The sequence below is a fragment of the Gallinula chloropus genome, assembly GCF_964237585.1.
Source record: "Gallinula chloropus genome assembly, chromosome: Z".
Lineage (NCBI taxonomy): Eukaryota > Metazoa > Chordata > Aves > Gruiformes > Rallidae > Gallinula > Gallinula chloropus.
The window spans coordinates 63,003,930-63,018,998 of NC_140089.1; the positions used below are offsets into that span (position 1 = coordinate 63,003,930).

General features: G+C 37.6%; 1 protein-coding gene across 1 annotated transcript in view; it reads left to right on the forward strand.

The window, feature by feature from the left end:
- Positions 1 to 15,069, forward strand: part of SV2C (synaptic vesicle glycoprotein 2C) — a gene marked incomplete at both ends in the record, with an annotated part of 73,795 nt that overhangs the window by 24,245 nt on the left and 34,481 nt on the right. The window contains one exon of the mRNA XM_084278045.1: positions 10,470 to 10,621. Within this exon, the coding sequence (XP_084134171.1) occupies positions 10,470 to 10,621 (152 nt within the window). The remainder of the gene's footprint in view (positions 1 to 10,469; positions 10,622 to 15,069) is intronic.

The window sequence follows — 15,069 nt, forward strand, 5'->3', positions numbered from 1 at the left end:
TAAGTAAAAAGACCTAGACAAGAAACTGTGAGCTGTATTCATCAGTAGCCATTGGGGAATGTGCAAAGATTTATCATCAAAAAGCATTTTGTTAGATCTGTCTTCAAAATTGTCGATGGAAGGTTTCTCTGTCACCAGAACATGATTCATAACCTTGCTGCTAACTGGAACGGGATTAGAGTTGTTCCGTATTTAACACTGCCACTGTGAAGTTAGATAAAATTCCCAGCTAAAGAATTTTGTCTTTCTCAGCTAGATAATTTTATCTAAATTCTGTTACCAAAAAGAAAGTATTTATTTAATCTAAGCTATCAATTTACATTTTAAAATACTTTTAGGTAATTTTAGATACGTATTTTCTATGTGTGACAACTCAATTTAGAATAAAATGCTTAGAATTACACTATATATGTGTATTATACCAGCAAAATTAATTTGGATTACTTTGAAATAATCAAAGATGATACAATTTTGGAAAATGTATCATGCTTACCCAGTCCAAATGTTACTTTCAAAAGTAATCAAAGTTTTCATGCAGTAAGAAGATAGCTGAAATAAAAATCCTGAGATGAATCACAGTTTAGAAATCCTTCAGTCAACTTCATATGCTTTCTCCCAGATGACATTGATTCTTCTTCATGAGCAAAGGAAAAAATTCAAAGTAATTGTGTCCTGGTTTACACAGTAGACATTATGTCCAGATTTCTTTTAATTTGTCAAAAATTCCAGTTTAGCCAAATTTCTGCTCCAAATACACAGAAATACTAGGAAATAAAACTTAGATCTGGTTAACTTACATACTAAAAGCTATTAAGAAGCATTTTCCCTGCCTGTTTTCCCTTGTGAATAAAAGTTTCTCTCAAGATGTACTGTCATAGAATGTTTCTTTTCCAGAAGACTTTAGACTAAATTTCATTAAGTCTGAGATTCACCTTCAGGCAGCTTTCTTAACTCTTCCTCAGAAATGATATCTAAAGCTACCTGCAGCATTCCTTCCACATTACTGAAATCTAACAAAGAATGTTGGTGGTATTGTGGAAGCTCTAAGCTCATAATTTAGATCCTTTTTCAAATTCTTTGCTCTATTGTAAGGAATCAAATGTTAGCAAAAATCAAAAAATGTGAACTTTCTTGTAACTAGCAGTTTTGAGATGATTTCCTGTGCAAATCCACCCACAACTGACTTGTATCACCACTTTCGGATATTATGTGTAGTGTCAAGAAACTCAGTGTTTTATATCCCACTTCTCTTGGTGGCCAAAACAGGAAGGACACACAGTACCTGTGCATAATAGCAGAGATATGGACTGTGTGGCTACAGCACAAGACAGTTGGCCTGCAAGAGCAGTTGCCTTCAGGAATTTTAGATGAAGACCAGTGCCCTGCGTTTATTATTATTATTATTGTTGTGCATCATCAATATTAAGTATCATCTTGTATCACTATTAAGTATCATCTTTTACCTTTTCATACCCACTTGCTTTGCTTTTTTCTCATGAAATACCTTGTATCCTCTCATCCTCAAAAGGTTGTAATCTACCACCTCTAATTCCTTTCCAGCTCCCAGCTGTCTCCCACCTATGGTTATCAGTGTTTTTACACTGCAAGCTAATGAATAGCTCTGCAGGTAACTGGCTTCAAAGCTGACAGTGTGTGCCAAAAGAGTAAATATGCTTCTCAGTCAAGCCAAGGAAGCAGCTGGCAAGGTCTAAGCTTTCCAAATAGCTTTGATCCAGCACTTGCAGCTTCATCTGTGGGTAAAGGTTGACTAACATAAAACTGGAACACCTGGGAGAGAAGTGGTCTTTCCTAAGACTTAGGAGAAGATGACAGTATTCTTATGAGGAAAGGAATGATATTACAAAGGAAGAGAAAGACTAGTCAAGGGAAACATTTGAATAGCATAGAGAGCCTACATAACAGAAAACAAAGAAAGAAGGATAGAATCGTTTAGGTTTTGAAAGATCCCTAAGATCGAATTCAACTGTTATCCTAATACTGACAAGTCCATCACTAAACCACATCCCTAAGCATCACATCTATGAAACTTTTAAATACCTCCAAAGATGCTGACTCAACCATTTCCCTGGGCGACCTGTCCCAGTGCGTGATAAATGCTTTGGTGAATAATTTTTTCCTAATATCCAGTCTAAATATCCCCTGAAGCTGTTTCTTCTTGTTCTATCACTTGTTACTTGGGAGAAGAGACCAACACCTTACCTGGCTACAACTTCCTTTCAGGTAGTTGTAGAGTGATGAGGTGTCCTCTCAACCTCCTTTTCTCCAGACTGAACTCCAGTTCCCTCAGACATTTCTCAAAAGAATTGTGCTCCAGACCCTTCAACAGCTTCACAACTCTTGGGTCCAGCTATCCTTCCAGCAAAGCATATGCACTTCCAAGCCATGAGCAGCCAGTTTCTCCAAGGAAAATGCTGTGGAAATGGTGTCAAAGGCTTTAGTAAAGGTGAAGGAAAAGCCAACAACGTTCACAGCCTTTCCCTTATCTGCTAAGTGTGTCACCTTGTCATAGGAGGAGATCAGTTTGGTTAAGCAGGACCTGCCTTTCACAAATCCATGATGACTGGACCTGATCACCTGGTTGTCCTGTATGTGCTGTGTGAGGGCACTCAAGATCAGAGAATCACAGAATCGTAGGGGTTGGAAAGGACATCGAGAGATCATCGGGTCCAACCCCCCCCTGCCAAAGCAGCTCCCTAGCTCATATTGCACAGATGGGCGTCCAGATGGGTCTTGAATATCTCCAGAGATGGAGACTCCACCACCTCCCTGGGCAGCCTGTCCCAGGGCTCTGTCACCCTCACTGGGAAAAAGTTCTTCTGCATGTTGGTGCGGAACTTCCTGTACTCCAACTTGCAGCCATTGCCCCTTGTCCTGTCTCCACAGACCACTGGAAAAGGGGCTGGCCATTTCCCCCTGCATCCCATACTTAAGATATTTATAAACATTAATTAGGTCCCCCCTTAGTCTTCTTTTCTCTAGGCTGAACAGTCCCAGCTCACTCAGCCTTTCCTCACAGGGGAGATGCTCCAGGCCCTTAATCATCTTTGTAGTCCTCCTCTGGCCTCTCTCCAGGAGATCCCTGTCTTTTTTATCCCAGGGAGCCCAGAACTGGACACAATACTCCAGGTGGGGCCTGACCAGGGCAGAGTAGAGGGGGAGGATCACCTCCTTCGACCTACTGGCCACACTCTTCCTGATGCACCCCAGGATCCCATTGGCCCTCTTAGCCACCAGGGCACACTGCTGGCTCATGCAGGGAAGCATACTTGTAGTCTTCTTGAGTAGCGTGCCCCTTCTGCCAAAGTCATAAGATCTCTTTTTAACCCTAAGTTCAACTCTCTGTTCAGCCAGGCCAGTCTTCCTCCTTGCCCGCTTGTCTGTCAAAGCTCCTGCACCTTTAAGATTTCCTCCTTGAAGAATGTTCAGCCTTCCTGGACTCCTTCGCCCTTCAGGACTGCCTCTCAAGGGACTCTTAACTAATTTCCTAAACAGGCCAAAGTCAGCCCTTTGGAAGTCCAAGGTGGCAGTTCCACAGACCTCCCTCCTTTCTTCTCCAAGAATCAAAACCTATTGTTTCATGGTCACTGTGCCCAAGATTGCCTCCAACCATCATCCACAAGTCCTTCTCTTTCCACAAGGAACAGGTTCAGGCTTCCCTAGTTGGGTCACTGGCCAGCTGTGTCAGGAAGTTGTCTTCCAAACACTCCTGGACTGTTTCTCTCTGCTGTATTTTATTTCCAGTAGACATCTGATAAGTTGAAGTCCCCCACAAGAACAAGGGCTAGTGTTTGTGAGACTTCTCCCAGCTGATTATAGACTATTTTGTCTGCTTCATCATTCTGGTTGGGTAGTCAATAACAGACTCCCGCTATGATATCTGCCTTTCAAGCAAAAACTTGAAAAGAATGATGGAAAAAAAGGATAATAAGATGTGCAAAAGAAAGTCTTCATAAACAGTGGCAGATTTGAAAGTGGTCTGTCTGGCACATCTAGCTGAGCAAGTATTGGAGGAAAATGCTTGGCAATTATATGCTTTAATTTGACAACAAATTTAACTTGATTTTTTAAAATAACTGTTTGGTAAATTTGGAGTATTAATTATTTACTCATCATTTCAACTTCTTTCAGAAGTGCTGTAGAGTTCAGTAAATAATCATGTGAATCTTTCTCACAAAGACTCCCTTGCTATTAATATTATACAGGCCACGTGCGTACCTGAAATACAGCTTCTCTAGCATACATAGTCCAAAGAGGCACTTGTATTTAAATGTGGGCAGAATAATCAGCAAAGCGTAATCCACACCTTGCTGCAGTTTTGTAGGGCTTTATCCAGCAGTTCTTAAGGAGAACCAGTCTGGCTGATCACTCCAAGATGTTTTGCTAGTCTAATGGCAGTCCTGAAAGGAAAACAACAGATTTTTTTTAAATGATGCTCCTAGTAGTGAGGGTAGAGAACTGTTGTAAATGAAAGGGAAGAGTAGGTACAATTGGGCAGAAAGACAAAGTGTGATGGACTGTTTCCAAATCTCAGAATTGTAACACTGGATCCATCACTTGTAACAAATTGCAAATAACAAGGTGATAACTTGCAAATTCCATCTCACACAGACACTGTATTTTCAGTATGGATGTTGTTCAGGTTTGAAGGAGAAGACAAAAAGGTATTTCAGAAAAAAATTATCCTGCCTTGTACATTTAGTATTTAGGGTTTTTTCCTAAATACATCTATTCCTTGTAGGCTTTTGCATTTCAAACCCCACTGGCTAGTGCATCTGCAAATAAACAAAGGTTTTCATCTGAAGCCAGAGGTTCCTGAATGCCTCACGGAAGCATTTTCATCCCATCTGTCACATTGTGCAGTAGCCAAAATCTGTTGTGACAAATCACAGCTCTGAAGGTAGATTAGCAGACATTTATCATCTTTCTTTGAGACAAAGAAAACACAAATGTACCTGAGCTTATTGTTTCATTCACTGAATCCTACTCTTCTAGGGTGCATCACTCAAATCTGCTTTTGGATTTTCCCTCTGACAGAATTTCACAGAGCAAACATGAACAGAAAGTGTATGGAAATAACATTATAAAGTAATAAGTTTCAGTTTGGATGACTTTCTAGGGTCAGAAATTGAAACTTCTTTTGCTGAAAAGTGGGATTAGAACGGTTGTTTATTTTTGTGTTGTCATTCCCCCTTGAATAACTCTCGTTCTTTTGGAATCTAAAAAAATGCCCCAAAAAACAGTATTGAAATGTTGGATAGACAGGCACCCTTCTTTGCAAATAAATAGAAGAAATGGTACAACTCTTCTTTCTGAAGTTACAGAACTAAGCAAATATGACCTACCACACAAAATACATGCCATATGCAATCTGAGTGGAAGCTGAACTGTGTAGAATATGGCTTTCACTAGACTCAAAATGCAGCTGCGGGGCATAGGTATGAGACAATGGAGGACTCGGTGTGTATGAGTCCACATATGAGCAAAACCAGAAAAAAGAGGTAGTCAAAACCTAAAAATGTACCTAGAAAAATATTAAGAGTATAATCTTGAAAAAAACCCTCAACAAAATAACTAGGAGTAGAATTAGAAATTGGGGACAGAATGCATACATTCTCTATAATGAAGATGGAATCAAATATGTTCTGTCTTTTTTTTCTTCTCCAAGAAGAGGCAACACATAAGGCTCCAAAACTGGCTGATCTTTTGCATCAAAAAGCCTGATATGCTGATTAATTGGTATTTCCTCCCAATTCAGTTACAGGTTTTGAGAAAAATACACAAACCAATTTATGTGTTCTGCTCTTGCTCTGCCTAATTCTGACGAGGTATATCATAGAAGATGAAAAATAACTTGAAAATATCATGGCTGACACTCATCATTCTTTTGATAGACAAATATGTGATTTTCTCCATATATGGAGCAATGTACACAGTAGAAAAGGCTCCTGCTGTTTGTTTATTGTTCTTGCATATATTCCTACATCTTTACTTAAAAACACACGGCTGAAGGCACGTGTCCAGTTGTTTCAGGTGCAGAGACTGATCCTTATAGAGTGAGAGAGTTTATTTTATGATCTTGAGCTTCACAAAGTTTTGCCTACTACTGGTATTAGACTGTGCCTCCTTACAAAATCTGTTACTCTGTGGACATCACTCATAAGCATCAACACACAGGTTTAGACCAACGTATTTTAAAGAAATGTTCTGAATCTACACACATTTCTAGTGGAGGTATAAAATCCTTTTATTGTGTAATTTGTACATACAATACATTTGCACCTTGTAGGTACTTTTTGTCATCCTTTAAGAAGTAATGTAATTTGTAATCCCTTCTGTGATCTGCCTAGAACAAGTTTATGCTCACTATTTTGACTACAGTATCTGAAGAAATAACATATGCGAATAACAGATAAGGTGCTAAAACTTCAGTTCGCTTGAATCATTTGTATTTATAAAAGTTAAAATCCTTCCCATCTTTTAGAATAAACATTCTCAAGTCAGCATGGTTTATCATAGGCTTTTCCACTGTACACGCAGATATATGAAGAGAAGAATGCATTTTCACATATCAAATTATTTTCCAGATATAAGGAAGAGCCATAAAATTTATAAATATAGTAAGAGTAAACAGCCCACTGTATCAAACCAATTAATTGCCAGAAGCAGACATAATACTGTATCTTCTGGGAAAGTACTATTTGCATTTCCCATAAAACAGATGATGATGCATTCCTGCTTTAAAATCAGTGGCAACTCTGCCTTTGATTTTATTTGGAAATCCCTCCTATGCATGGCACCATCCATTCCATACAATATTGGTGGGATACCAAAGAGACAGTCTGCTTTCTAACTTGCAATACAAAAGTGCTGAGCATCGAATTCTGTTCTTTCTGTGTAACTGTGGAAGGGCTCAGATGGAGCCACTGAATTATTAAGGACTTACATGAATGTAGGTGAAAGTGGGATCTAGCCTAAGGGGTGTTTTGACTGTAGAAAGCACATTCATCCTTGAAGCTGTTGGGTGATATTGTTGAGTTTTTTTAATATGAACATTTGATGAATTAATTCATAATGTGCAATAGGTGCTGTGATGGAAGAAGTCAGTTGCTCTGATGTCTTGCCAAAGATTTTGAGAGGTTTATGCTTCTGCTAGCAATGTTCATTCAGTATACCAGATACTGCATCAGTTCTATTAAAGCATATGGCTGTTGTTCCAAGCATGCACAGAAATTTCTTTGCTCCTTAAAAAAGTGTTCTCTAGGTCCACAGAGGCTTAAAAGTTCCCTCGTTATTGGTCTGATAATGTAGCTCTTCCTGCTCTCCATTTGCATTGTCATTTGCTCTGCATACGGGAGCAAGTTTTAAGGTGTGGAGGCATGCCTACTGCCACCCAGAGATTGTCCAGAAGAGCAAATGAACAGTTTTCTGCAGCAGGATAATTCCTCTCCATCTTCCTCCTCTCTCCTCCAATTCGGCTGTTGATTAGCCTCTCTGAGATTTTCATGATAGGTTTTTAGTCATTCTAATAGCTTTGTGACACAGGAAGAGCTTTTTAGGGACTAGTATCCTAAAAGCTTTTCACATTATCACACCACAATTACATTAAAGGAAGAATTTAACCAGCTGAGAAGTTTCCCATTCACACATTTAAGGTGCGAAGTGCACCACACACTCTCCTAGACAGATCCTATGAAACAGAGACCTACAACTATAAACAGCAGATGTTGCCTATGTGATAAAAATACAACCTTTATTTCTCCTTTAGACAATAGACAAGTTATTTTCACTGTTTAATCAATATGAACATAGTATCTGGACTTTTAAGATCTTCCTAGACTGTTGATGTACTCACTGGAAATTTCAATCATATCAGATGAAACAAAAAAACTGGCGTTTGTTTCAAAGCTGTTTTGTTGTTTTTTCCTATTTATTTGCATATCCTAAATATTTTGTGTTGCCAGCTCCAAAAATTCCTGTAACATGTCTAAAAGGTCTATTTGTAAGAAAAGCTGCCCGTTTAAATTGATCAATACAAACAATGCTTCTTCGGAAGCCTTGGAGGACCTTTAGGATGTAGTCTATGGGTCATCTCACTTGGATCAGTTTTAAACCCTAAAGCAGCACCAACCTCCCATCCTCTCTGTAACAGTCAGTTCATGCTGACTGGAGATACCTTTTTGTGCAGCCTTTCGTCAGGATCTCATTACATTTTATGACATTAAGACAGAATCTGTTCCCTCCATTTGGAGCATTCATCCATTTCCTAAACCATCATTCCACAAACATTTGTATGACCTACAGATGCATGACTTAATCCAGCCACTGGAAACTCTCCACAAGCACCATTTTATCAGATTTCCATCCTAGGAGATTTAAGGGAGATTTCAAGATGATTTTATGTTCAGTCTTGAATTTCATAAGAATAAGAATGGTGATTGCCTGTAATGAACACTTTATAGAGAATGTTTTCAAGTGCTTTGCAATGGGAAACTATTAAAATGCTGAATGGGGTTTATTATTAATTGTGCTATATAGTAAAGATGGTTTCAGGCCATATTTACTCCCATAGTGGCTGCCTTATGAAATAGACAATTATCTGCTTCGTGAAAAAACATATGAAATTAAGAAAATTGTAAATTTAGAAGAACATACTGGATATTAGAACAGTAAAATTACCAAATATATATTCACTTATCACCATCTATACTTTTCTTAATGAGCAGAAGCAATCAGAGAAAAAAAATTGACTTACCAAAAATTATTCTCTTTAGGGTGTTATTGCATGAGTGATACTGTCCTACATGCCATGAGCTATCTATTAATTTAGGTCATCTTGAAAGTGAGCATCTGTAACTCCCCATCAGCATTTTCCAGCTTAGGCAGGAAAGGGGAACATCTTTCTGGTTCTGCTAGTGAATTTTCAACATTAGAAAAAGAACTCTAATTAGATCCACAAGTACTGTATTTGGGCAACATTGTAGGAGTGAAATTCAAAGCTGTGCATGAGTCCTGGAGGGTAAGAAATCCATACCTGCAATCTGCTTATACTTTGGGAACTGGAAAACCTCAAGTCCATAGCACCACTGAGACAGCAGGGCTTCCCTGTCACAGCAAAATGAGCTGTAATTCCATCCTTGTCCATGATGCGTCCATTGTTCCTCACTGTGAGCCTCCAGGAGAACCTCAGAGGACAGCATCTCACATTGCCCATGACAGGGCAGTTCACTAGGGAAGGCTTTTGGTGTTTTCACCCATGAGAAAAAAAAGTGAGATGAACCCCTTGTTAGCAGCATGTCTTACAATAATTATGGAGGTATAAACCTTTGCAGAACTTAAAAGAGACTGTAAGAGCTAAGAGGCTCAAGTATGGGAAACTTCCATTGTAAAGCCAAGAACTGACCAGGTTCTTGAAGAGCTTTCTAGAAAGAAGTAATGAAAAAGCAGACCCCTGAACAAGAATGACATTTCAATACAGTATTTCATCTCTGTTACTGAAGACATCTTAAAATAATCTGTATTGCTATGGCACCGAATTTTGTTAGGAATGAAATATCATTTCTGTATTAATGCTTTCCTTTTTAATATTTGTTTTAATCTGTTTCAAGCTTCTCTCTTCTTGCTTCCAGTTTGGCAGCTTCCAGATGACAGCATAAATACGCATTTATCTTTAAAATTCAGCTAAAAATTCAAACCATACTGCCTTAAAATAAGTAATCTGGTATGTCAGTATCTCTATTCAAACTTCACAGGTATTTCCTTAGGCAAGAAAAATAAAATCCACAAGGACTTGTCCTGTTGTGGAACAGTTGACAGCTTCCATTAGTAGTGAAGAGATCAAGACACTGAAAGATAATCTGGAAGCTGGTACTGAAAATTATGCATAATTTTAATTAATTTTAGTAAAACCAGTGCTTATTTTGTCCAATTAACCTTCAGAAAGTGTTTATTTTAATCATGTGAAAATGTGAATATTGTATTAATGCATAGGGTTTTAATAGGGCTTAGTAAATCATGTCATGCAACTAAATAGAACATCTTTTTCAGTATGTGTGAAATAAAACATATTAGTAACATAGTTGATATTTAGTCACTTCTTGATTACCTAAAGCATGGTAAGTAAAACTTAGAGAAGTATCTCTTATTCTTTGGGGAAATTGTGCTTTGTGCTGGTTCCCAGCAGCTGGGAGAATAAAAAACTCCTTGAAGCACTGAATGCAACAAATTGTTCATAGACTTTTCAAGGAAATATTTGAAAAAAATTGTGGCCAAACTGGTGAAAGTTTCCTCAAGAATTCCTCAATACATGGTGCAATTTGAGAAAAAAAAACCAGCTCTTGCCAGAAAACCTACTTGTCATTCAGGTTTTCAGTGATTTCAGCTATGGGCTTCTTCAAACTTTAACTAGCTGCTACTCTCTCACTTAATCCATGATCTGGATCTCCTTTTAGGATCGGTGGAGCTGTGCCAACAGTCTTCTCCTATTTTTCGGAAGTGCTTGCTCGAGAGAAACGAGGTGAACACCTGAGTTGGCTCTGTATGTTTTGGATGATTGGCGGCATCTACGCTTCTGCAATGGCTTGGGCAATAATTCCTCATTATGGTATGAAAAACATCTTCTAATTTGTAGCTTTTCTAGTATGAAGGTAAAGCTCTCGGAGTATAGTTTAAAGAAGTGACCCTGCTGAAAAAATTTATTACTTTTGCTGAAAATTATGAGAATGGGTTGTACCCTAAATAACAAACAGTATATTGAAAGATGCAAAATTAGACAATGCCAATGTTTAGTGAGATTCTTTAAATCACTGAAAACATGGACACACGAAAATGTAATAGGTGGTGGTGTTGAATCTGGAAGAAATGGGTAATGTCAATACTAGCATCAGAGAAAATAAATTTTTAATTCCTGGATGTCAAATTTGTATTTGCTTTGTTTATTTGATACAGGGGTAAAAAGTCAATTATACATTTTTGAGAAGGAAGAGCAAGGACCTGTTTTAACATTTGCAGTGCTAGTTCTGAATATAAAGCTGTGCTGAAAGTTTCATTCTTAGTAGATCTTTTTAGTGGTGTAGAAATAAAGAAATTGAATGGAGTGCACTTGAAGGCTGTAGGGGTGCATGAGGGCAGACAAGACAGGAACCTTGCAGTGGTTCAAGTTGTACACACATATAATATAAGCCACTCTGCGAAAGAGCTCTTCACTGCCTTGACATGGTTAAACATTATGTGGAGCTACAGATTCAATTCTTAGTCTCTTGGGCTTGCCTTTTAGAAGAGTTAAGTGCTCATGGGTCTCTGGGGTTGCTGAGACTGCTCAGGAGTTCTTAAAAATCAGCCTCTGCAAGCAGTTCTTCCCGGCACTTCTCAAGACAAGCAAAGCAGCGTTGTAAGTTAGCTGGCATCCAAAGCAGCTTTCTTCAGCCAAGCAGTGAGGTTTATCGCAGTTGTATTGTGGAAGAGAGGACAACTTCATAAGGTTTGCCCAAAGGGATTGGAATATTTAGCAAGCAGTAATGTCCAGAAATAAACTCTCATCATGCAGACTAATCAAATATCTAGACTATTGCATTAAAATTAATTTTAGAGGTCAGTACACGCAACCTGAATCTCTGTCTTCAACCTTGCCTTTTGGCTTTGAATTGCTGGAATTAAAGAGAGGGATTTATGCTGACAAGGCACAACGTGGATAATTTTTTTTCCCAATTAGTAAATTGCTCTGGTATGAAGTCCTTTTATGCTTTCCTATGGATTTTTATTTTCTTAATCTTTCAATGGAAAATGCAAACACTATGACAGACTGATTTACACAGGTTGTCTAATTTCATTGTAGATTTTATAAATAACTCAATAACCTTTACTGAGGTGCTTTTAAAATGTCACATAGCAGTGTATCTCAATGAATAATAATACACTTCCATATAAAGTAGTGGCATTAGAGGGAGGGGTTTTTTTCTTTCAGTGGAAGAATATCAGCAACGAAAAGCCACACCACACTGATTTGTGTGTGTGTATGTGTGTGTGTGTGTGCGTCTTTCTGTACAATTATTTATGACATCACTTATGACAAAATAACTTCTCCAAATCACTTCCAGTCCTTCTCATCGTTCACATCTCCACTGACAAGGGAGCAAGACACAATTATAGACAAAGAGGCCTGCCCACTTCTAAGCCTAGTTTATATAGTGCACAGGGATTTCTGAGCTCTCTTCTTGCAGGAGGAGTAAGCAGAACTGATTTTTCCCAGCAGAACTCAGAAGTTACTCAATGGCGGTGAATGAAGTTGCATCTGTTGAAAAGCTATAAGCTGTCATTGAGCACAGTGGAATTATTGTTACATGAATAGAATAATATCATGCCAACAGAGTAGAATAATGCGGTAGATATTTTTCTCTCTCTCTCTTTTACAAATTTCTTCCTTTCGTTTATACTGCCTCTTATATAAGGCACTTAAAAGTCCTAGATTCACAGCCAGAATGCATTATTTAGCCCAAGGCAGCCACTGAAGCTATCTACACAAGTTTACCAGTTGAACATTTAGGTCTATCTTTCTGCAAGAAAACAAAGATTACATTCTCTGTATGCAATAGTTTAGCTCTGTTTCTGTTTGAAGCAGCACAGGAGTGTCTGAAACCTGAGTAACACTCTGAAGCACAAAATAAAAGGAAGCTAACGGTTGCCGTGGCATCAGCCTTTTGTTAAGAGAGGAATCATCATGATGTAGTGCTGCAGTGACCACATATAGAAAGGCTAATATAATCTGGAAGACAAGCATCTCTGTCTCAGGGTTTCTGGAATTCTATAGCTGATGGCTTTTGTTTAAAAACTGAAAATGGATGTAGAATTACTCAGTATCTCCAAAAGAGGAGTTCAGGTCATGGAGAACCTATTAGAAGAAACATCTGTAGAGAAATGCTTCTAATTGTTGCCAATTAACAGAGTCCCAGATTAGGCTGTTACAAAGAAATTGCTTTATGCACTACGTAGGATAGTGGTAGCACAGGCTGGATAGGAAGGATAATTACCAATTTATAACTAATTTTGCAAGTGCAACTTTAAATTTAGCATCATGTTTCAAGGTAGGTAAGTTCAAAGACTGTCAAATGCATCAAGTGCATATTATAATATTCTTTGAAAGGTTCAGATTATGCATTAGTCTTAAAATAGGAATCAAAAAGAATTATACTAGTTTTTCTAGCTATTTTTACCCTTTAATGAAAATACTTTTTTTAATTGTAAAATTATCAGTTCTAAGTAAAGCCAACAAAAAAAAACCCAAAATCAAAACAAACCATGTTGCCTGCCATACACATGTGTTATCTTAAAAATCAGTCTGATTTTTATTGTACCATGTCTCCAAACTAAAAGTCAATGTAAGGTGTCTAAAGATTCCAGTGTATTTTGGTATTCTGTGTAGTTCTATGTTTTGCATACATGATGCATGTAAGTCTTTTCTGGCTTATAAACTACCAAAAAAAGCACAAACAGACAAACAAAAAACCCAACACATTAGAAATTTGAAATACTCCCAAGAGTGTTTTGCTTAGTGACAAGCAAATATTGACCTCATTGATTTTTAAATCTATTCACAAACAAGAAGGGGAAGCACAGATGAAAAGAAATAAAATTGCCAGGCGGAGAACAGGATGATGCAGGTATTGAGGCTGCTACAGTGTAAACTGCATTTGGAATCTGAAGCTTTCCCCACACTCTAACCCCCCCAGTACTGGTGTTTACCAGGGGAGAGAAGACACAACATCAAATGGCTTTAGTGAACAAATCTCCAAGGTGTGATCAGAGGTAGAGACATTACTTCTGTATATATCCATCAAATTCCAATTAAATTAGGCTAGATTATTCACTAGATGACTGCAAAATTAATAACACAGAATCAAAAAAATAAGAAGCATACTACTTTCTAACACACTCAATGCAAAAAGCAAATTGAAATCTTTAGTCTAAATATTCTATTAAGACCAGTGTAATCACATTGCATAACACGTCTTCATCTAAATTATTAATTTTTCATCAGTAGAGTCTTTTCACCATTTAATTGAGGATCAGCTTCTTGTGTTCACGAGAGGTATTTAGCACCATCCAGGGAGCACAAAATAGGAGGTAAAAGATGTGCAATAAGAAATCTGAGGAAAAAGTATTCAATTTCAGAATTTAAGATTTCTTGCCTTGCTGTAATGTGTGTCTCCATGTGCAATAGGACAGGGTTATTTTGTTCAAAACTTAAGCAGATTTTTCCATTGCATCTACAAATAACTGGTATTTTATCTGGTGGCTGAATGGAGACAAGTTACAAATGATATTTCTACTCTAGTCGTTAGAGTTTTACTAAACTAAAGAAAGCATTTTTTTTTCTGTTTGGTGGTTTGGGTTTGGCTTTGGGTTTTTGGTTTTTTGGGTTTTTTTAAGGAGAATAACTTTACCATAACAGAGAACTTAAAAATGCAAAGATAGAAGTGTCGAAACAGGAGACTCATACTTGACCATTTGACTTACAAAACATTGTATTCAAAAGATCACTGATAACTTCTAATTTTAAAATGTTTGATTATGTTTCCTACTGGAAATTTTGTATTCTTTCCTGGTTTGTAAAGTATAGTTGCTCCTACTTTTCTCTGAAAATCTCTGCTTTTTACATTTCTCCTTAAAGGAGTTAAAATGGCAGAAACTGGGATTTAGCTTAGATAGAAAAGTAGTTAGGTTTAAATACCAATGTAATAAAATACTAACATAAACTGCCAAATAGAGTTACAAAATTTCAATTACTGGAGGTTTTTAAGGGCACATCAAACCACAGCCTGTTCTTAATAGTTTAGAACCATGATAAATTCATGAAACCTGCTGCTGGAGACCTGTTGCCCATTCTTAATTCTACTTTCCATAAATGGGTAAGTCTTTTCATAGGCACAGAAGCACATAAATGGCTTCTGTTTGTGAATAGAATTGTGATTAGAGCCAATCAACCTGTTTTTCTTTTAAGGGGCTTGCAAAAACATTTCTCAGTCTGTAAAAGAAGATTGTTAAGGGGAAGCAGAT